This window comes from Drosophila melanogaster, chromosome 3L, assembly GCF_000001215.4.
Source record: "Drosophila melanogaster chromosome 3L".
NCBI lineage: Eukaryota > Metazoa > Arthropoda > Insecta > Diptera > Drosophilidae > Drosophila > Drosophila melanogaster.
This window is the reverse complement of record NT_037436.4, coordinates 6,443,920-6,468,209: the sequence shown is the minus strand read 5'-3', so window position 1 is coordinate 6,468,209 and position 24,290 is coordinate 6,443,920. Positions and strand designations below refer to the sequence as shown.

At 41.1% G+C, this 24,290-nt stretch overlaps 1 protein-coding gene across 1 annotated transcript in view; it reads right to left on the bottom strand.

Annotated features, from left to right (window-relative positions):
* The window catches only part of CG42747 (uncharacterized protein), an 85,375-nt gene that overhangs the window by 17,755 nt on the left and 43,330 nt on the right, over positions 1-24,290 (bottom strand). Inside the window, exons 2-3 of the mRNA NM_139788.3 lie at positions 19,082-19,103; positions 6,160-6,652 (exon numbers count right to left, since the gene is read on the bottom strand). Coding sequence (NP_648045.2) covers positions 6,160-6,544 — 385 coding nt within the window. The 5' untranslated portion in view covers positions 6,545-6,652; positions 19,082-19,103. The remainder of the gene's footprint in view (positions 1-6,159; positions 6,653-19,081; positions 19,104-24,290) is intronic.

The window sequence follows — 24,290 nt, the reverse complement described above, 5'->3', positions numbered from 1 at the left end:
AGAGACATTTTACTGTTTTCCGTTGATTCATATCGCTGGCCTATGCAAATGCAAAATGTAACAGGGCAAATGGGACATGTACTGAAAAAAATTATATAAATTACATAGACTCATCAAAACAAATATTATGTCAATGTGAAATTTTAAATATTTATTCTTAACTACTAATTAACTAATATTTGAGTATCCTAGTATCTAGTATGTACCTAGTATAAAAAACAATGAATAACCGCAACTTAACGGCTTTTTCTCTGAGTGTGGATTGATATCATAGCACGATCACTATAAAAAACTTGGGGTCCGACCCAAAAAAAGTAAACAGTTACACGGGACTTATCTGCACCACCCATCGCCTAATCAAAATTTAAACAGTAGAACGAACAGGCAACGTTGCCTCATAAAAACGGACAAGTCGGGCTAATTCCTGAGGGCTGACCAGGTAGGCAGTCGTAAAAACATATTTGAAATTAGTTAAACATTAGGTGTTACAGTAAACACTGGCTGTGGGGGGACAGGAGCGGCGGTTGTCCTTGCTGTCGTTGTCAGTTCATAAAATATTTTATGATCTTTGAACCGCTCTGGCTGGCTGTTCTTTTCGGTAATGAATGGGGATCAGGCCAAACTCCCACCTGCCTTTGCCGCAAAAGCGAACCGTATTTGATTGTAATTTACAGCCTATTTGATTGGCAGACTCGCTGATCTTTTTGTGCCGACTTTAATGGGCCTGGCTTAGCCGCATTTTAATTTAATTTGCGTCAAGTTGAATGGCAGTTGGGGGTCACTAGTCGGAGGCACTAAGTGGAGTGTTTAGCATTCTAGCCGCGGACTGATGCTCGGCTGAATGGCCATTAAAGTGGGCAGCTAATTAAATTGCCTCTTGGCGAAATGCTGATTGAATTTCTCCCGAATATGGCCGCTGGGTAAAAAGTGTTGTAGGTCCATCTTGAAGTGGGCAGTAAATAAATTCGCTGGCTTCAATCCGCTAGACACCCATCCCCACCGTCCTGTCAATCACACTAACCTCCTCAACTCACAGGCAACTGGATTTCCCTAGAGCCGCACAACATATTTTCCCCGAAATTTCCATTCAAGCGGGTGAGAATTTAATGCTGACTGACGCACATAATTATCCGCGCATGGATTTTCAATTAGGCGAAATTTATGTGAATTTCTCAAATGCTCACGGCTCATTAGTAAATTAGATTTTCAGTCCCTAAAAATACACCAGACAGAATTTGTCGCCTCGCTGCAAAATTTCGAAAGTTGCTCATATAGTTTTATTTTATATATATATATTTTTTCCCCAACACCTTTCCCCTTTGCTAATGAGCTGTGGTGTATTTTGTGTGGGGGGAAGTGTAAAAAAAATTGATTTTTAATTTTTATTTTTCAGCACCAACGAATAGAGTGTGATTTTCTTTTTTCCCCTTCCAAACTGTTTATGTTTCGGAGCTGGAAAACTGAGGCTACAGTTTCCTTTGATGTTGTCGCTAGAGAATGAGACAATGTTTGTCTGACATTTTGCAAGATGGCTCTTTGATCTTGAACGGCGGAGTCGGATATCGTTTCACTAGTAATTAGTACAGAGAACGAAAATCTTATTGATTTCTTCAAGAAAATGAACTACTTTTTTATTAAATACCATCATGTCTTATCCTATTGAAATCTTTGGATTAGATACACGCTTAATTAATAGCAATCACCCAGCTGATCTCCAATTTAAAAGCAATTTTACCACTGTAAGAAAACGCTCCAGACGGAGCATCCAGAATAATGGCACGAAATGAAACTCATAAATTGTAATTAAAAAGTGAAAACTATTTTAATCAGCATTTCAGCAATTCTATTAGTACTGAGCCCGCATTTTTAAGGTCTGGATGCTGCATCCATGCACTGTGTGTGGTCCAGGCACGTTTCTCGGGGCTGCGATCTCATTTTTCTGCCCCGGGGCACTGCGATTCTTCCCCCTACGCAAGTCTCGCCCTAATTGATTAAAAAAAAAAAAAGGAACAAAAGGGAGCAAGTCCGCAATGACGACGCCACAATAAAAATGCAAAATGTAAACAAAGTTAAAAATATTATGGAAAAAAGAATGCCACACACAAAAAGCATCTACGGTGCACACACAGGGTAGCCAGTACCATCATAATCTTTCTGATGCACTGGCAGTAATAATAATTTTTCGATCTCTCGCCGAGCGTTTCTTGTTTATCTTTTTAAAACATTTTTGCATGCTACGTAGCGGGGAAACCACAAAAAAGCAAAAAAAAATCTAGGAGGAAACTCCAACAACAAGCGGAGCAGAAATTATGGAAAATTCCATGAAAATAGCAAATAAGTTTTCTCACTTCCATTCAGCTCCCCAGTTTATGTGTGTGTGTGTGTATCTGTGTGTTATGTTTACTTTTTATGGCTTCAGGCCACAGTGCGTTCGTTGCAACAATTATACGACTCAGAGCACACAGAAGGAACCACGAGGTAGTACATCAACAAATAAAAAAGTGGCAAGAACAAATAAAAACGCTTCAAAAACTCACTTATTTCCGCTTACAGTTGGAATATCTTGCAACAGATGCCGAAAAAAAAGGAATCACGTCTCTTGCGGTTTTTGCATAAATTTCATAATCTACAGATTAGTCATGTATTTGGCCAAAAGCCCGGCGTTAACGAGCTATGGCCAATGGTCATGAAGCGGAAAATGTTGGGTTTCTCATTGGAGAATGGAAGAAGATGGATTAGCATTTAAATGGGAAAACCATTCAGGAGAAACTTTAAGCTAGTCAGTGGGTAGAGTTTATAAGTATTTACTTATACGTGTGGGATGAAAAGTGTAGGAACACTTTATGTTGAATACTATTATAGATCGAATAGAAAAACACTTTAAGGATGAAAGCTGCCTACTCTCACTCCAATTTGAATCGCATCATATGTTTTGCTAATCCTGTTATTGTACAGAAATAACATAAGTCTGGCAATAAATGTTTTCGTCCATAGTCCTTCAATATTTATGGTTGAGCCGTCAGGACAATAGCTCTAATGGTCCAGAAAAGGATGGCGAGAAGTTCAGAGACTTCGTTTCGTTGCCATGTAATGCTTTATGCGACCAAAGTCAGCAACTTAAATTTATTTATTTGAATTTATTTCACCACCACAATAAAAATATCAAAATAGGCGGAAGGAGCCGTCGACTTCAACAGCTGCTGTTTTTGTTGGACGGGACCATTGTTGTTACCCCGATGTTGTTGATATCGTTGTTATTGCCATAAAACATTTATTCAACAGCCGCACAAAGTCAAACACGAGTCCTTTTTTGGGTTTCGTTTGGCTTGGTTTGACTTGGTTTGGTTTGACTTTGGCTTTGGCTTCGGTGCGAGACCTTTCATTTTTATTATTGTGCCACAAATTGCTGTAAATATTTGCGGAATATAGAATTGTTACCCTTTATTCTCTTTGTTACTTTTATGGGTGCGACGGGAGGCATAAAGTGGCGCATAAATTATACAAAATATGTTGTTGAAATAATCAAGCGGTTAACTTAATCTGCCATAAAGCTAAAACATGTGAGCCCTGTGCATGGCAAAACGAGTGGCTCAAGTTGGCAGGAAGTGCCATAAAAATGGGATTCTCCTATTAATTTAATGGTTCAATGAGAGGACGTGTTTAGCAATAAATTGAAGAGTAACAGGGTGAAAAACTAAATGGTTTTATTCCTTTTCTTGGGTATTTATCAGATCTGTTAATTACAAGTTAAAGTCGATTAAGTATTTAACTAAGCATTTAAATTCAAAATGAATCCTACAAAAGGTAACGAGTTCCTGTCTGGCTGCCATTTATAAATAAATCTCATACTCATACCTTCTTTTTTTTTTTGTTCTTCCCTAACGAGCTCCATTTTCAGTCAGCCAACTCCTAATAAAGACATTTAGGCGGGTCGAAACTTTTTGCCCTGCTTTTTGTTTACTGCTTTGGCAGTTGGTTAGAATAATTCCCAGAAATACCTGGGCACCCACCAGCTAAATGTGTCGCCTGGGATTGCCTTTACCTTTCCGTGGCCGTTGTCGAATTTTGCATGCCATTTGATTAATTGCCATGCAAATTATGGTGTAAATATAATAACATTTTATTCAGCTGTCAATTCTGCGGCAGAGAACCAAAACCAAACCGAACCGAAAAAAAAAACTTAGTCAGAAACAAAGCAAAGTCCTCAGACATGGGCACGACATGCAAAAACTCAATTTAGAGACCCGGCCAGATGAAGCGAAGTGAATGGCATTCGCTGCAGTCCAGACACGACTTTTCCGCTTTATTCAGGGGGTATTCATAGTACTCACAGTGCAGCGTACCCTCATAGCCGTTATGACTGGACCACAAAAACCAAGCGAAGCCAACCGCAGCAAACACCTAAGCACAAAATTAAGACATTAGTCAAATTTTGCCATTTTTTTTCTTTATATTTTTTTTTTGTTTTTTGTTAGCTGCGGCGGCTCTTCCCAGAGCGAGCTTAATCCCTTCGCAAAAAAATAAAAATGGGTAAGGAAAAAATATAAAATATTCGCCAAAGGCTGCCGCAGGTACTTCCATGGAAGTGCTGCCCCACGTCCAGGTGAGTGTTGCAAATTAGTTGACACGTCGTTTGGGGCCACAGGAAATCCCAGACATTCGGCGCGACAAACAGTCGCCCGGTCGGCATGAATAAAGTCATTTATATATACCATATACTGCGAGTATACTGAAATACTGAAAAGCTGAAATGTTTCGCCACTAGCTCCATTCTGCGGCTCTATAATTAGCCTAATAACGCCAGGCACCCATCGCAGCCTGCGTTTCGGAGTTCGGACCTCGGCTCAGTGGAGTTTTACTATGTATAATGACTTCAATTTGCCCTGAAAGCGATTCCTGGAAATCAAATACGGCAAACGGCTAAATGCCATGCCATATCCCATCCCACAGAGCGGTTGGTTCAGCGGAGATGCTCTCGTGAGGGGAATTTCAAGAATTTTCAGTCGAAAACCCTAAAAAATAAATTAAAATTATAAATAGAAAAGTTCGAGGATGTGTAATACTCCCAAAATATTTATTACCATCATAACTAAAAAATTGTGGTTTCTATTCTTAACGTGACTTCATTACGTGTTAAAAAACATAAACTTCTAAATTTACATGTATAACTTTATTAAGAACTTGTATCAAATGCAATTTCACGCGGTCAACTCTATTTTAACCATATGGACAGCGGTCATTTGGCAGTCGGTTTTTGCTATTACGAGTGTTATTTGGGTTATGGGGTGAGTTCTAACAGGTTTTTTTTTTTACCAAAGAGCTAAATTTGAATTCAACGTTAATGAAAGCTGGACTTTAGTTTTTAGCGTCAGTAGAGTTTTAATTGGGCACTGGATTTCCTTAAATTTCCGACCCTGCAACTTGCTTCATTTGTTCTCAGATAAATTAAAGAGCTCGCTGGCTGTAACCTATCTATCCGATCTGCGTCCGCCCACGCCCACTGCCTCATATTTTCATAAGTTTTTTCGCGTCTAAGCCGCCGCCTTTTCCACCACCCCTTTACCATGCCGCTTCTTTTACGAGCGCAGAGACAAATTACTGGCGATGTGCCAGGGCGATAGTGCCGGTGGATCCCCGGATCGCGGGCTCGGAACTTTGGCGAAACAACGCCTAAACCAAAAGCTGCCACAAAGAGTTATGTGTGCAAATTAAATTTGCAAGCGCAAGTGCACACTGAACGAATAAAGGGACAACGAAATTGAATAAGATTATATTAAATACGATTTTGGAATGAAGTAACCTAACTAATAAATATAACCAATTTTATTTCAATTATAGAAAAGTCTTCCTGGTATCGGTGCATTTAATAAAATCTATCTCTGATGACAAATTTCTTTCTAGAACCTTTTTTAATTTTTTTTGTCTAATATAACGCATATTTTTTGTAAGTGTACAAGGCGGCGAAGGAGGAGTCTTTCCATCTCGCTTGCCGAAAAGCAATCGAGCCACGCACGCCCAACATCAGTTTGATAAATTGATATCAGCGATCGATGCACGGCCGCCAGATTATTGTCTTGGCAAGCAGTTTTAATTGAAAAACGACAGGAGCAGAGGGACCCTTTGCGAGGAGTAGGCAGAGAAGGAACCATCGGTACTCACCTATGGAACCATCCAGGGAGTAGGCATTCCGCTGCCATGCCCACGTGCACAGATCACAGGTGGTCAGGCCGTCGGCGGCGACGCTTTCATCCAGGAAGGGCGGGCGAGGTGGCGGCGGCACAAAGTGTCCGTTCCACAGACCATTTTCGCTAGCATCGAAGGCCAGCGGTGAGTCGAAGGTGTCCACTTCGATGGCATTGGCCCACCAGTCGTCGTCGTTGAGCGGATTATAGCCAATGCTCGAGGCGGTGGTGACTGCATCCGCATCCGGTGGTCCTGGCAGCTGACTCTCCATCCGGCGATCCACTCCGGCCAGCGAGTCCAGCCGCGAGTTGGGAAACACGGAGCGCAGCGTGGTGCTGGCATCCTGGTAAATGTCCGCCATTTTCTACCTACGGGCGGACCTCAGTCTGTGCACTCCGGCCACATTGATCTGGATATGGATCTGTATCTGGATCTGGACCTGGATCGCGTCTTGTGCGGCTGGGCGACTCTGTAATAAAGTGGTTTAACTTGTTAACTAGTTACGTCAAAAAACAGCATATTATAATTCATAAATATTGGCAAATGTTGTCAAATTTGGTGACCAAAACTGGTCAGCTACCTGAGCTGGTTAGCAAATACAGTGGATACAGTCCTACAATATCAGCTGTAGACTGAAAGACTAAGTTAAAATTTTTGGTACCTACATAAATTGGCCAAATGTATATGTTGTATAATGTAAATCCCATATTTATCAAAAACTATTAATAACAAGCTTCCATACAAGACAAAATAGTTTTCAGTGTTTTTAATATTTCATTCACTAGCTGCATTTTGAAAGTTGTTTCACCCGAACTACTTTGGAATGCCCATCGCTGGTGGTTGGTTATCCTTATTATTTTATTTATACAAGCCCACCTCATTACTATGCACACCCCCAACGTCCACCCCAATTAATAATCCCGCAATAAAGACTTAATGCCACTGACCAACACAAAAGAGGCGTGGCCGCAGAGGCAGAATTTCCATGGGCGGCAGACTGGTTTTTCCAGCTAGGCTACCGAAAAGTTTCCCTCCCGTCTGACACACATTAATCAGCCTAAGAAAACTGTCGGTTGACACTAATGAAGTTTCCTAACAAGATTAAAAACGGCTGATAAAAAATTTGCCAGAAATAAATCAGCATTATAGTTGCGCGGCTAACACAAAAAAAAACCTACAAGTATTTGTAGTTCAATGGGTCAGCGGTGAGTACGCTAAAAGTGAAACTCCAGACAAATGTGCTAATCAAAGAGTCGGCCAACGGCCAACAGATCATCGCAACCAAAATTATATCTTTTCACTGTGATTTATAAGCCAGCAATTACAAGCTCAGCTCACTGATCGCCCATTATCCGGCTTAATAATGCAAAAAAATAGGAATTGGAAAAAAAAATACACATAACCGAAAAACTTTGAAAGATATAAATACAATTCAGACAATGAAACTTTGAAAGAAAATAGTGAATAAATAAAAAACGCCGAAATCATTTATCATAATCATTGTGATTGATTCGTTGGGAAAAAAGTGAAATATCACAAGTGAATAACAACAATTTTTATATCGTTCCAAAAGGCCGACCGACCGATTCGAGCATTTCGACCGCCCCACAGTTTCGCTCATCAGGCGTATAAACGCTTTTGGTTGTTGCCACAACTGTTGTTGTTGTTGTTGGATCACGTCTTTAGCTCACGTTTTGCTCCATTGAATCACTCACTCAGCTGCGTTACCTTTTGGCCAAAAAAAAAAACAGAAACCAAAAAAATGTAAAAATTGTTTTCATTCGGCAACTGACCGGGTAGCAATTGAACTGCCCCCGCTGATCGATCCGCATCGAATCGGCGGGGCCATCGGGGGTTATATCGCAAATATGGCCATATAAACTCGAACTCATATTTTCAAATTTTCAAAGTTCCCCATTGTGTCGGTCGTTCGCCTTATTTGCAACTTTCGAATATTATCAATCATGCAGACATTTTTACGCCCGATTTGCTGTCAGGCGACCTTAAAGTACATTTTATTGTTTTTTCCTTACCTAATGGAGGAATTGTGTTCCAGATGGTAGTGCCTAGAGTCTAGCTCTAAATTTAGAAACATCAAAGCAAACTGTTTTTAAGAACTCTTGAAAACAAAATAACAAAGATAGCCGGAACTCTGTGAAAACTGAAAATGTTTACTTGAAAAAAGAGTCCCTGGGGGTTTCCAAAAAAATTATTTCCAAGTAAATTAAACATATTGATTATTTGCACTCATCTATGATATGTTATGTGATTCAATTTCTTTGCTGTAAACTAACCTTTTACACTCGCCTTTCACCATTCCCCTGATTGAGTTGTTTCCTGCTTATAAATAACTAGTTCTCAAATATATTTTTATCCCGTTGCCCAGCCGCTTCTTCGTTATTTTGGCCACCTTCCATATTAATCACACCGCATGAGTTGCTTTCAGCAGACAATGGAGCCATGTGCCATCATCTTGGGGCATCTAAGCGACCTGCGACGGTAAGTGCAATAAAAACGATTTTTTCTGGCTTTCCTACATGTCGTTTTGGCCCGTTTTATCTTTTTTTTTTTTGGCAAAGTAAGTCGGCTGACCAAGTTTTCACTTTTTTTTTATGTTGGCTGGCAGAGACTCGAACACGCGTTGTGCGTTAGTCAAGTGGCTTAATTTATATTTATGAAACACACACTGGCGAACTTGTGGAAGAGTTATGACTCTGACCCACACTCGACTGGGACTGGAACTTGGACTTCGGCCATATAGTAACAATTTAGGCTTGTTCTACGTCTCGGCCGCCAATTTTTCACATTAATTACAAATTACAGATTTATTAGGTATGAGACTCGCAGTCCCAGACGCCACGCCCTTTTCCCCAACCCTCTCCCACCTTTTGGAGGCATTTTTACCGAACCAGTCAACATGCAGGTTACAAGCTTCCTTGGACCTGTCGGCGAATTAAATTCCAGGCCAGGCACATGTTACAACTCTTGACCAACTACGCAATATGCACTGCGGGAAAAACAGTTGAAACTTGCTCTTAAAATATGAAAATCCAAGTATAATTCACTTCATTTATAAGACAATTAGATATTATACTTAAATGGTTTAGGAATTCTTAAATATCGTATCACCTGTTATATTCTACTTAAGTTCAAATAATATCATTCTATTCACTGTAGTCAGTGGATTTACGTGCATTTTTTTCTCCGTGCACATACAGAACTTGGCTAAAATATTAATGAGTGTTGTAATTTGTTGCATTGTAATAAATTAATTTTGTGCGCCGCGGCACTCGTGAGAGCTGCGTCGAGTGGCGGGATAGGCTTGGGCTATGGGTTTGGGATTGGGATGAGGAGCGGAATCGGGAGCGGGAGCAGCCATTTGCATACGAGAGCAAACCACTTGGAACTTGCCGACCAACCAGCCAACTTAGCTAAGCCAACTCAGCCGGCCGGTATCCGCGGCACCTCATCTCCACTCCCGGCTTCCAGGTCCCATCTCTTGGCCCTCTGGGCACTTGGCTCTCAGCTCTTGGCTGTTGGCTCTTGGCGTTGCCCACCACACGCTACACAGAAGTGCATGAGTAGACACTTGAAACGTACTTGGCACTAGACTGATTATAGTCAATTCGCTGAATTGGACCACCAAGTGGCGGCGGTCCGTTCATTCCCTTGAATCCGAGACCAGCTCGAAGTCATCATCAGCAGCTGAGCCGCGCAGCCGAGTTATGTGTGTAGGACCCAAGCCAGATCCACATCCAAGCGGCCAGTCATCGTCATCGCAAATGCTGTCTTGGCCAGTTGCACTGGCATTAATACCAAGATCCAGCAAATGCACAGTGGTTTGTTCGTGGGAAGTGAACACAAATGACTGAGAAGAGGAACTTTGATGAAGTAATAACCTGGATGTTTTGCCAATAATATATTTGTATCTGTATATTTGCCGAAATATTCTATGACCACAATATAAGTTTTTTGGTCGTGGAAAGACTGATACTTTGCGATGTAGATTTTCCGGTCTGTTAACTGATTTTTTGGGCCACAACCATGTAACCACTGTGATTGTTTCTGGAGCGGCAATCCAAACTCGAATGGCGCGTGATTGTGCGGCGTCTTCCTCCGGCGGATCCACACACTCACACACACACAACGCAGAGCTACACCCATTACAACAACCACTTCAAAGATGGCCACAAGAGTAGCATCTTACTTTGCGCTGCCTTCGCCTTCGATGGCGGGCCGTTGATTTAGCCCTAGAAGGGGATTTTGCAGGGGGGGGGGGCGATGGGTAATGGGGTATGGGGGAGCCTATCTGGAGGAGCTGGAATGAAGCCACATAATGAAACGAGTGTGTGAAGATTTTTAAATTCAAAATTGCATGAAAAGTCGTGAGTCGCAAATAGCTTGTTGCTCGACTCTGTTGGCCGCAACAGCAGACAGATATCCTACTCATCACTTGAGAAAATGAAAAAACAATCATAAACAGCAGGCAGCAAACTCGAGTGTGTACAGAGTAAAATCCACTCGAGAGAAATAATAAAAGCGCCCAGCAGACAATCGTTTTTTTCCTACATTTGGTTTTTTTTCGTTATTTTTTTTACCTGTTTGCCATTTGTTTGTGTTTGTTGTTTTTTCTTTCTTTCTGCACTACACCTGTAGTTTTCCTCATTTTTTTTTTTTTTTTGCTTTTGGTTGGTATCTAGGCGAAAAAGGGCGAGGGTGGATGATCGCTCCTCGAGTCGAGTCTTAATAAAGTTATTATAATTTAAGCGTTTTGATTATGCGCCTTGGCAGTGTTTAAAATACCAATGCAACGGCGCCTTTGGGCCACGTTTATATGGCCTTTCTTAGCCATTTTGTTGTTTGCCGTGTGCTGTGTGTGTGGGGGTAATCTTTGTGATTGGTTGCGATTTGCCTTTAATTTTGTTTGCTGGTAAGTGTTGCATGCACGACGATGTTGTGCTGCCGATGCCAATGTTGCTCATGTTGCAAGTTGCATGCATCCCGTTGGCAAAATGTGCAGCCATGTTAACTTGCAACTTTCCGCGTGGTAAATCCGTTTCCCCGCCTGCTGCTTGACTGACTGACTCACTGATTGAATGACTGACTGAATGACTGAACAACTGAGTGACTGTGTCGAGTGTTTCTTTGCGGGGGTGCCTGCTATTTTCAGGTCTCTATTAGAGCGGCAGATTGGTTGTGCAAAAAGAGGAAAAAATGTGAAAAACTGAAGAAGGAAAAACAAATAAAAACTGGAATCACAGTTGAGTTGATTTCCTACATGCACACATATTCTCCAGTGGGCTTGCATAAGGCATCTGGAAATTAATTGGTTGTGTCATGTAAGGAGATTCTTAACAACAATTGCTGATTAGAGATTCATCTGGCAGATGAAATCGAGTGTCTCAGTCGGAGGAGTCCGGGAATGAAGTCATTAAATGGAAGATGTATCATACAAATTAGTTGAGTGTGGAGCATGAAAGAGGTGGGTTTTGCTCCTCATTATTTTGACTTCCTCTTACTGTGGGTTTTACCACCTCATAGCAACATATATGTACTCATTAACCTTTTGGAAAGTGGCTTTAAATACAATATTTAATTATTTATTTTCTATTTAAGCTTTCACTTCTAGTTGACAATCTCTTCTTCAAAGATCTCTCTTCAGATCTCTCTTCAAAGATCAAAGATCTATCTTCCAATAACATTTCGCATCCATAAACCTCTATTCAAACATTGGCCACACTTTCATTAATATTCAAAGCTCACCTTCTCACCCCAAAAGTCCTCATTCTCTTTCATCACAAAAGGCACACTTTTCACGCCACTACCGTCCGGCAAAAGGAAAACGAAATGGAAACACTCAAAAGGTGACAATTACTTTCAATTTTCCGCCAACTTTCGAGCATACCCACAGCACCGGCATGCAGAAAAATAAGTTGGAAAAAAAAAGATATTAAAAGAGTTCAACTCACTCTCCTTGGGCGATGTGATGCAAAAAGAGCCGGCTACATCGGCATCTGAAGCGGCAGCATCGGCTACAGTTTCACCGGGCAAAAGCGAAAAAAATGGAAAACTGTGGAGAATAGCGAAAATATTTTTCGCCACAGTCACAATTTCCTGAACTCTTGCCCTTTATGTCGAGCATTTTGTGCCGCTGGCAGCACACTCCAAAACTCCACACGACTGCATCAGGAGAAGCAGCAACTGCTGCAGCAAAAGCAACTGCTGCAGCAACCGCAGCAAAGGCAGCATCAAGAGCCGCAGCAGCAACATCGCCAGCCAGAAAGTGCAACTTGATCGGTGAGTGCACTCAACGATCGTCCCGCTTCGATTTGTATCGCTTTGCATTGCCTCAATCTCTCAATTTTCAGCAGTGAAAAAAATTCTAAAATATATATATATATATAAATTCTATATGTTTAATCTTTTGTTGGAATATATTTGTCTTTTTGATGATATTTGCGTGGATATTTAAGATATTTTTTGAGATACTTGTTAGTCTGTTTAATGATCAATGTGTAAAGATATTTAGCTTTTTTCGGTGTACTTCTTTCTTCTCGCTTTCATTGTGCACTGATTTAATTCAGTTGGTCCGTGCCGCGTGCCCCATAGATTTTCTTATGATTTGAGTTCCCGGTGGCCTCGATTTGCACTGGCGACCGGAGTATCGAATATTTCATAATAAGTGGGCCTGCGAATTTAAGACCTAAACCTGAGTTTCGGCGACGCGACCTACAGCAGACCATCAGATTTTCGACCCGCTGGCCATTAAAAGCGAAAGTCGTAAAAATCGGTCTGTTTAAGCGCCTTCTGCTCATATGCAAAATCAACACAATTTTGTAAAGCCAAGCTCGGGCTGCTCAGTTTTATTTACTCAGTGCCATTTGAAACAATGGCCGGGCATTTGAAACGCGCACTCCGAGCCATAAAATTCAAAACCGAATGCTCGTTGGGGGGACCAGCTAAAATTTTTATAGCATCTTCCCATCACGCGAAAGGAATTACGTTGAAAATACGCTGAAATGTTTATGACTGATGAATGGACCAGATCCAAATCACATACACAGTTTCGCTTTTTGCCTAGACCAAACCAAGTTTCCACGTATTCATACTTATAATCTTTTAGAAAAAGTTACCAAATTGCCAGCGAAACAAAGAAGACAACTTTGCTTTTTATTGGCCAGGCTTTTATGCCCCCCCATTTAGTGACGGTCTTTACGAGCCCTGTTGATTGCCAATGAAATCATGCCAAGTTTGGAATCTTGTCGCATCAATCGAATGGCGGATGATTTAGGATTGGATTTTATGATCGATGTATCATATAATGAACTGGCTATTTAGCATCAAAAATTAGTCAGAAATTAGATCGTATATGATTTGTTCTTTGCAAATAAAAATAAAATAAAAGTATTCAAATTTAAATTTGCTTAAGATGAATAATATTAAATACAATCGCTGTAAAAATAAAAATGGTCAAAATCTTAAAAGCCATAAAAGTTTAAAGTCACTTAAATCTAACAAAGGCATATATCTGTAAATAAATGCAAATATATTTAAGGCTTTTCTGCGCCATCCTCAAAGTCATAAACACACCTTAAGAAGCAACTTCATTGAATTAAAATGTAAATCTATCATAAGCGGAATTTATAGTTATCTCTGTTGATTTTTCGGGGCATTGATGCGAATGAAACTTCCTGTTTGAATCGCAGGGAAAACTTTTACTGCCGGATAACAATGTTGCAAAGTTGTTAAGTTCCACGTTAGGAACAAGCGCATTACATACATTCCAATTGTCCCCCAAAACAAAATCGTGCCCGGCCATCTAATCGCGAATGGGAACCAATATCTATGCTAATCTCGCTACAAGATCATTGACAATAAAATGGTTTTCCCTCCCTCGAGAAAAAATTGGGAACAAGAACCTGTAGCCGAAACTACAAGCCACAACAAATAATGAGCCGTAATGAGCAATGATCGCCACACAATTAGCCAAATTTCGCTGTTGTTGCTGTGTGTTTGTTGTTACCCATTGCATTCTGGCAAGTTTATTTTTTTTTGGAGACAAATTAAAACAAAATAGAAAAACAAACAGAGCGGGGCCTGCGAAAAAAAAATACACGAAATTAAACAAACATTGAGGGTTTATATGGCCCGGCACTTGGCGAGGTTTCTTCGTACTTGGAAATTGCCGGAAAATTACAAGAAAATCGTGCAAATCTTGTTTGCTCTCCGAGAGAGGAAAAAACGTACACAGATAATAATGCTTAAGTTAAATGGTTTATGGTGGTAATTTGCATCACATAGAACAAGTTATTTAGTTTAACAATCAAAACAATCATTTGCAAGGGACAAGTTTTTCAGTAATGAAAAGAACTTGTAAACTATTACCATCTACTCAACAGGACAACAGGCATTATGACCTATGATTTCTTTCAGTGTAGCTAAAAACCGAAAAGTAGGCATGAAAAGCCACAGCTCAGTTGGTATCGGTGGACTTTCCAACAAATTTAAACGTTACATGCGAGTAGATCTCAACGCGATCCGATCATCGATTGCTCGTGCACCCACACAGATACTAGCACACGACTACACTGAAAGGCCGCGGGGCATGATGCAATGCAACTCCTTTTGCCCTCAGGTGCCGCTTTTCACTTTCCGACCATTGGCTTGTTCAATTGCCAATTGGCCAAACAAAGTCAGTCAAGTCGAGTCAGTCATTTTTAGTGACTCGACTATGGCTTTTGTTGATTTCAACGATTGGCGGCGTACCGAATAACTGCAACTGTCATTTTCTATTCGCGGATTTTCCGCTTGCGACCTGCTGGGCTTGCCTTCTTCTAGATGCAGTTTTCCAATAAAAAAAATAAAAGTGCAGAAAAAAGAAAAACATACGAAATAGCCGAAAAAAATACATTTTTCGCTGCCTGTCGAGAGGCGAAATGTCAATTTGGCGTTGTTTACTTTTTGCCGAAAAAAAACCTTTAATTTCGATTTTAGACTTTTGAGTTGCATTCGTTGCGCCTTCAATTGCCGCAATTTAGCTGGAAACACCCCCTTAACCCATGACAACACACAGCCCCACACCGAAATTCGCTTAAGGCGCGCCATTGGGTGTTAATTAAGCATTTATTCAGTTTCGGGTGTCAAAGTTGGCTCTAAAGAGCCGAAAATTAATGCCAGTTTGTGTCGATTTTCCTTTGTTATCAATTGAAAATTTATTTTCGATTTCATTCTCAGCCCGTTTTTCGTTTTCGATTTCGGCCATAAAGTTAAAGTCCAAGGCGCAACTTCATCGATCATTGTCTGTGTGGCATTGTCAAAAAAAGCATACACAAATAAAATGCCAGAGGCCCAAAAAGTTGGCTTGATATGCCTTCCCTGATGACTTGAGAGACAGCTCTCGACTTAGATGAATCATTTCCCGCCCCACTCCCTTGGCCAACTTCGTTCGATATCACAAGCATTTTAATTGGTCAATAAAAAGCGGCACGTTGGCTATAATAACAGACGAAATGCCAGAATTACCGCATTTAATTTGCATATTTTGCTTTGGAAATTTGACAGTTAAAAGTGGCTTATTGGTGTGTAAAATTTCAAATTAAAGTCAAATCAGCGCGAACCTGAATGGAAATGCTGCTTAAATTACTTAATAAGTTTTTATTTTTCGAACTATTTACGGTGCTGGTTTGAATTTTCTTAGAGTTTTGGCTTACAGCTTAACGACTTAAAGTCAGGAAGTTTTGGCTAACAAAAGTGTCAGTTTTATATTCAACATAAACAACCTATGAAGGTGTAATTAAAATGCCTATAATAATTTTCATTTAATGTTTCATACAAAACATTTCAGCTAATTAATATTTCAACCTGCCATGCTCCTCTCAAACTTTTGCTGAAGTATGCTGGTGTTAATTGAACTTTGGCCACTCGGGCTTAAAGTGCGCTAACCTTAATCGGTGTAGGAAGTGCAACGGTAAACACTATCAAGTAGCGCCTACGTGGGCGGTGGGTCGAAAAGGGGGGCGGTACCAAGGGGGTGGGGCTGCGTGCGCCAGGAGACCGCGACGTCGACAAGCTGATAAGCATCGCCCGCTACAATGGGGCACACACTTCTAGACGGCTGCTTCTGCTTCCTACTGCTGCATGTTGCAGTTGCTGCATGTTGCTGCTGCAGTCAATGTGCCAGTTAGGCAGTCAACTATGCGTGTCTCTGTGTGTTCAACCTGCAACACTTTCAAACAACTTTATCAAGCCAGAATCTCAACTGACTGACTGACTGACTGACTGGATGACTGAATGACTGACGTGGTCTTGATTGAAATGCGACGAGCGCGTCGACAAGCCTCCCAAATGGGTGGGTGGCAGTCGGGCAATGGAAAATGGAAAATGTGTAGTTAGAAAGGAAAGCCCGTCCGCTCGCAGGTCGGTGCGTATGTATTAATTAGTGTCAAGTGTTGTCGCTTTGAGTTACGCGCCCAGGGGAACTGAACTGCCGACATCAGCTCGGCGATAACACAATGCGATAGTAACAGCCACTTGTTTGCCCAGCACCACCAGCTCGAACAGCTCCGGCTCCAGCTCCCGTTTTAGCCCGTTTCTCGGGAGTCCCATTTTCCCGGCCATATAATCGATGATGACACGTTTCGGCTTTTGCCCATGCGCAGTAGCCTCCTGGAACTTCAACTGCAGCTGGCTGCAAATTGCAGACTAGAGAGCCTTGAGTGGACTCGTATGTGCGAGTGTGCAAATTTATAAACACTCTACTCTGGATACTGTAATATTTTTTGCGCATCCAATTACATTTATGTGCTCGTAAACTAAAAATTCTGCACAGCTTGCAAACCGCGATGTGCCCCACAATAATTATAAGCCCAAGAGGTTGGCTACCCGGGATAGTCACCGCATCATCATCATCATCATCGCCATCATCATCAACATCATCATATGTGCGCCTGTGGGAGCGGCCGTTTAGTGGAGTGGGTCTGTCATGGGTTATATTTTACACACTTCCTGATTTATGGGGGGGAAACTATAGTAAAATTCATAAATGAAACCGCTTCCGGAGCTGCTAAAAAAAAATAGTTAATCTCAAATTAATTTCCTCTTAGATCTCAAGGGAGAGGACTGTAAAAGTCGAAGCTACCAGTGGTTGTGGTTGAGAAAATCCTTATATGTCCTACGATTTATTGAGGAAAAGGCTGGCTATTATTTGTATCTATTATGTAATTAAAAACGCAATTACTTCTGGGTTAAAGATAAATTATTCATATTAATGCATTTGAAAAGTTCGGCGCCTATCCCTGAACATTTTAGTGACTGTTTTTTATGTAGAATTTTTAATTAAAAATGTACAAATTTGAAAAAATCATGTAGGTGCTCAAGAATTTTCTTATTAAAACCAAGCTTAGGGAAATATTCAAGGAAATTTTACAGCCAAGATAACCTACAAAAGAAATTGCCAAAGTTTTGATGATCACCTGCGGAAATCGTTTTCGGGGAATCAATTAAAAAGTATGTTTTCCTCTAACCTCAAGATCGAAAGTCGTAAAAATCGGCAAGCATTAAATGTGAAGGCAAAAATCACGTAGGCTTTGACCGAATATCTGGCCACTTTCTTTTCAAGTTTGGAGGGAAATCTTGTCGGCATCCCCTGACCAAAAATATATTAAAAGACAAAAAAAAAAAAAAACAGCCAGCCCACATACGACTGCTAAGCTCTTAAACTAGAACTACGCCCCGGACATCAAACAGCAAACACCAGAAAATAACATTAACCGCAATGGATATTGCAGGCATTGATTGGATTTTCATTTTCGCTGCCCCCAAAATGGTGAAGAGCTAACACACGGATGGATGTGAATGTGGATATATATATTACCATTGCAGGTTGTGCAGGGTGAAAATTGTTTTGGCCTCGGGGCATATATTTTTTTTTATAGAGAGAGGGGGAGACATGTAGAATTATGTGGCACTTTCATATGGCCATAACGAAGCATGTGAATGCCAAAGCCAATTGCAGTTGGTGTTTTTATTTTCTAGACCACGAGTTGGTCGGTCGGTCGGTTGGTCGGTTGATTTCAAGGCTGCCCCCACCGGCCAAGTGGCAATTAAAATTCTTTCGCCTTTAATGAACGATATCCGAGGCATGAAATTAAAACATGTTTTCTCAATCTTGGCTAATGAATTTCCATCCAGCAGCAGTTCCGCACCCTTTAAATACTGTTTTAGGACCCAAGTTGTCAGTTTAATAATCAATTATGTGCCGTACATTGACCTTCAATCTGGCCCAAAAGATCGCGACGAGTGTATCCACACCCAGGCCTAATAGATCAGGCAATTACCCGATTTGAAAGCCTCTTAGCTTCTTTTATTTCCCATCTATTTATGAAATTATAATTTGATATTTCAACATAGTTGTCAATCACAGCTGTCGCCGTTGTTGTGCTTATTGTTGTTTCTCCAACAATCTTTATTGTATTAGTATTTTTTTTTTCTATAATGGGGCGTGGCAGGGGCACAGGTATCGGATCTCTTTTGTTGGCGTTATTAATTTGATCGTTAGGTTTTCTTGTCTGTCGGCTGCCGTTTGACACGATGATGGGCCTCCCCCAGATTTAAACACACTTCAACATCATTTGGACAGCCAGCAGCCCCCGTATTCTGGGGCCTTTTGTCGGGGCAAAAATATAAAAAATAAATGCGAACGGAAAAAATACTTTGTACGGCCCACGCACTTGTCATAATAGATTCGTTTATAATTTTATTTGCTTTGGATTTTTTTTTTTTTTCGGTATGGTTGCAGGTTGATTTCGACTGGGCTTGCCGCACGGGCATTAATCGTAAGCGGCTTTTGTGCCCATGAACAGATTTAAATGCTAAATGCGGTGCTGAGGGTTTTACGTACCTCATAAATCCATGAACAGGTTCTGAAATAGGAAAAAATGCAGAGCATTAATTTAATATTTATTGCAGTAAATGGAATTGCGTTTATGGTTTCCAGTGAGGTAAAGTCAGCTTGTTCAATTTATTACAGTTTCGATAGTGTCATTCATGTAAGAAACCAACAAAAAATATGCTGGTATAGTAAATATTGATAAATTAGGTTAAACAAATAGGTAATATATCAATGAATTCTTTTATAGATTTAATTAATATATTTTACTGTTATAAATCTAACAGATAACCGATAAATCGTCTAAGAATCAATATATTATGTCATTCTGTCACATTTTCCAATGCGTTCATTTTCCACGCACAACTGTACCCGAAAACAGAATTTGCACATGCATCAACGTGCAATCCAAAAGTGTTGCCTACTTCAGGGCGCTGAAGCACCTTCCTATCCTCATCGTCATGAGGAACATTCTAATGAACATATACAAAAATCTCAAGTGCCAGACGCGACGATGACGCGACGCTTTTGCCACCTAGCCACGCCCCCAGCTGCCCTACGCCCCTAAAAAAAAAAATGTTTTTTCCCTGTATCGCCCCAAGGGAATGTGTCTGAGTTTGAGTCTGTCTGTCTAGCCATTGCGAAGATTGCGTTTAAATGCAGGCATTGTTGTCGTTTCGGGTCCCCGTTCCAACAGCAAGTCTCCAAAGGCTCAAGACAATTGAGTCTGAGAGCGTAATTTGCAACTGCCTGAGACGGCGATGGAGTTGGAGGCCAGGATGCATGGCCCCCGAATCCCGACTTTGGCCAGGATACGGTGCAGACACAAGTGCAGCAGCAAGCGCCTAATGAGTGAGGGGCACGGGGAGACGGCGATGCAACTCCCTCCGATCTTCGGGCCCCGCGGTTCCGTGACATGTTGGCTCTCTGGCATGGCTGTTGTTTTTGCCCGGTTGCATTCTGCATCCAACTGGAGCCTGCAGGCGAATGCACCGAAAAAAGCAAAACACATTGCCACACGGCACACTGTTTGCACAGTAGCCTTCTGCCTTTTGGTTTTGAGCAGTCTGAGTGGGAAGCCGGACCCTCCTCCATCCTGAACCAAGCGGCCCAGAACTGGAGATGGAGCTGTATCCAAAGCTGCAGCTGGAGCCGCTGCAGACATAGTCCTGTGGCATACCCAACAGGCGTTAATAATCATTCTTGTTTTTCGCTTTTTGCGGCGAAAAAAAAACAAAACAAGTAAAATGCAACGAGTGTTTGTTTTTTACAACTTTTTGTGTTGTTTTGTTGGTGGTGGAATTGCTGTTTTAGTACCCTGGAAACTATGAAGTTGTAGTTGTAGAAGGGTTTGATAGGTCCAGAAGAAAGTTGAGCACATTACTGAAATAGTAAGGTTACTAAGATTTTTAAAAAATGTTCCATTCATATAAAATTTTGATTCTGAAAAATGTGTAATGTTTCTCTAAGTTATATAATTTTTATCTACTATCACTAATTTCCATCATATTTTAAATTTAGAGGATATTTTTCTAGCCCTTACACATCTACCTAAATCTGTGTTTTTTTACGCTTCAAGTTTATCCTTTCGGGCCTTGGATTTCATTATATTTTTTTTTTGCGAAACTTTTTCATTTTGTGCAGTCAGACGACGACGACGTCCTAGAGAGTGCATTGACTGAAGTCTGCAAAAAACACAAACACAAAAAAAAAAAATGAAAATGCAGAAACCGAAAAAAAGAAAAGCAACCGAAACCGAGCCAAAACGACAAGTGTGTGTGTGTGGAGGTGGCTGATGCAGTCTGGTGTTGGCTGCTGCATCTTTTGTTGATATGTAGCGACATGCACGGTGCAGTTTTCCCGGAAAATTCTGTGGGTAGCGGAAAAGCGAATGCAACGAAAGAAGTTCAGTAGCTGGCAGCTTTTTGTCTTACAGGAAGCGTTTTAGCTGCGAACTAAAACAAAAAGTTGTTTGCCATAATTAAGACTTGGCTTTTGGCTTAGGCCCAAGCTTCAGTTAAGTGTTATTAGTTGGAGCGTTTCTTTTTTTCGGCCATTGTATCCCTGCGTTTCGGGTGGCGGATGTCGCAGGGAAGGAAGTTGCCAAGGAAACGCAGCAGGATGGGGGTCAGGATGAGGAAGTGGCAACGGCGGCGGAGTCGTTGCACTTGTTAATTGCCGCACCAGACTTTATTTTCCCACCCGCACACGCACTCCACGGCGGCCAAAGTCAAACAGTTTTGTCCTCGGCCTGGGATCACCTGCTTGGCCTGCACTGAGAGAAATCATATACTACAAAATGTCGATTCTGATATTATAGATATTCCACAAAAACCTTTCTTAAGGACAATGTTTTCCACAATATTGTGTTTTCTTAACTTTGAGCTTTGGTTACTGAAGCTCATCATATAAAATCAATTTTCTCTCAGTTTTTTTGAGGAATTGTTTGGGCCACGTAAATCATTAAATGCCGAATGGTAAAGAAAACATTTGGCAAAATTTCAGGCACCAGTGAAGCCTGAAACAAAGGAATACATTTAATAGGAGTATTTCCTTTTTTATACACATTTTTTCGCTTGAAAAACTTCCCCAGGAGCGGACAGGATGGCAGGAGGCAGTGGTAGGAGCCAAGGCAGGAAACTTGCAGCAGGCGACTGGTTTTTCTGTTTTTCTGTATTTCGTATTACTTTTTTTTCGCAGCGCGACTTTGGCAGTTATTAGTCCGCGGCTGCACGCGAATTTGCTTTATTTCTGTCGGTTGTTTTGTTGCTGGCGATGCAGCAACCAAAATCCAATTAGCTGCTCAAAAAGTTTTGCAAATGCGCGCAGAAAATTTAATTAATGTTGACACAAGTTGAGGCCGAAACTGAACGAAATTGAATTCGGTTTTGCAGCGCAGGGAGGAGAAAGCCCAATTGATTGAGCTGCCTGCTTTTGTGGCGATAAATATGCAGTGAAAAGCACAATATTCTGATCGCTGACCTTACACCACTTGAACTTTCGAGGTGTAGCTTAATTGATAGGGTATAAGTAGATTTAAATATTAAATATATCTAAATATAGAATTGATTTAGAGTTGTCCTATCAAGCTGGCTAAAAAATAGGTATGCCATTCTTCGTGATTTCTCTTTGCTCTCAATTTGCAAACCATTTTTGTGAACAAATTCCGCACCACTTTGTTGACCAGGTCACCTGTCACTTGGCCCAGAAATAGCCGACCAACAACAATCCACCATTAAATGTGGATGAGCAGAGGCCAAGTCAGTATCACAAACAAGCAACGAATGTTAACCAGACCCCACTTCACCCAAAAAGAAATGAATAAAACGCAAAAATAGAGCATAGCCAGGTGCGGGAAATTCAATTGGACTTTGTTTTTACCATGGGGCCAGGCCACCAAAATGGACGCGGCCGCAGCTTTTCAAGCGTTAAAACATAAAAATGTCATTAACACTCAACAGATTTCTGGTGCGCCAACGGCCACAAGCAACAAACGGCCAACAACAAACGGCTTAAATGGCCAATAACAAATTGTTGCAAATGTTCGTTGCAAAAAGGTATACGAAAAAAAAATTGCCAAAGAACAGGCAACGCAAAAGTTTTTCCTTTTAGTTATTTCCAAGTGCTTTATTTTATTTTGTTTGCTGGCTGTTTAGGTGTAGACTTAAATTTATTTGACGCTTAAAACCGAGCTGCAGACAAGAAAATGACACAGAAACCGAGTTGAGCCGCCGCAACGCGTTTAAGCCAAATTGCGAATAGCCGGGCTCGCTGCTTGGAGGTCGTTTATTGTCGCCGGGCCAAAAAGGAGGTGGTTGTGGCTGGGGGCGGGATTGGGTATCATTTACGCCATAATTTTTCCCAAGCGAAATATTTTCCTTAATGGTTTTTAATGAGCGGGTTCGAAAGTGTCCGAGGTGTTGAGAAACCCGCCTGATTTATAGAATCTGCGGTCTCTATTTAACGGCGGTACCGATTCGCAACGATCTCACTAAAAATTTTGGGCGTTCCTAGGCAACCTACATAGAGTCCGGGAGGTGTTCTCCCCCCAATCTGCGACAGCACCATCGATCGTTTATAGATTTGATTTCGCCGAGGAAAACGATCCGAGAATTGGGAACAGCTTAACGAGATTCTGTTTGGGGCGTTTCGCGAAAGTGTTGCTGGCTAGTGAGGAAAGTTTGGGTCATCTGCCAACTGTGGGTATTCGATTTTGGGATTATGCAATTTACTTTGACCTTGATTTCTGTCATAACGAAAAGTTATTATGTTGGAAGCATAAAATAAATACATAAAACTTTTCCATTTAGTGTAAGATTACTTGTTATTAAGTTCTTTCTATCAAGTGTTTTTGCTTCTAATTTTTTTTAAATAGCTGTTCCCTTCCTAAAGGGTCGCACTTAGTTTCCCATTTATTTTTCTTCTCTTTTGGACTCCCTTTTTTAAGTTTGTCCCCCCTTGAATTTTCCACTGGTTGCACAATCTCCCAAAAATCTGATTTAAAAACCAATCTCATGGCAGTTTCATTCCTTTCCCATGGTCGGGCCCCATATCACCTGCCTGGCCGACCGACTTCCTTTGGCCCCCAATTACACTTTTGATTGCCTGCTAACTGTTCACATCCTTATATGACTACGTGTTGACAACAAAATTAATTCAAATTAGCAGAGTGAATAAAACGAACCCATTCGAGAGGAGATCCAAGGTTAGCACAATTTCAACAGCAAAGTCAGACTTTGCGTGTTGGCCGGCTTTTCTCTTTTTTTTTTGCAGCTGCCCGGCAAATTAAAATTAAAGTACCCACAGCTTGTACCCATATAGCAACAATAACCGAGAACAACGATGGATAATTGGATTTGCCTGAGCCCGAGATCCCGCTTGATCTGGATTCTGAATAATAAAACGTGCACTTTATTTTATTACAACCTGTGGACATAATTGGCACAGCTTGGTCGGGCTAATCTCCCATACTTATACTCATACCCATAACCGATTCTCACCCTTTCGCTATCAATTACCCCCCTGCTTTTGGCCAGGTGAGATGATTAGCTTCAGGTGAGTGACGGCAAACAGTGGCTAGCGACTATCTATCGCCCATGTCGCTCCTGCCGAAGTGAGACATTAATCTCAGTTAGGTTTATCTTTGATGCATAATAAATGAGTCGCTTTTGGCCGGGCTAAAAGCAGCTATTTATTAAATGCGGCTACTCAAAAAAGCCGA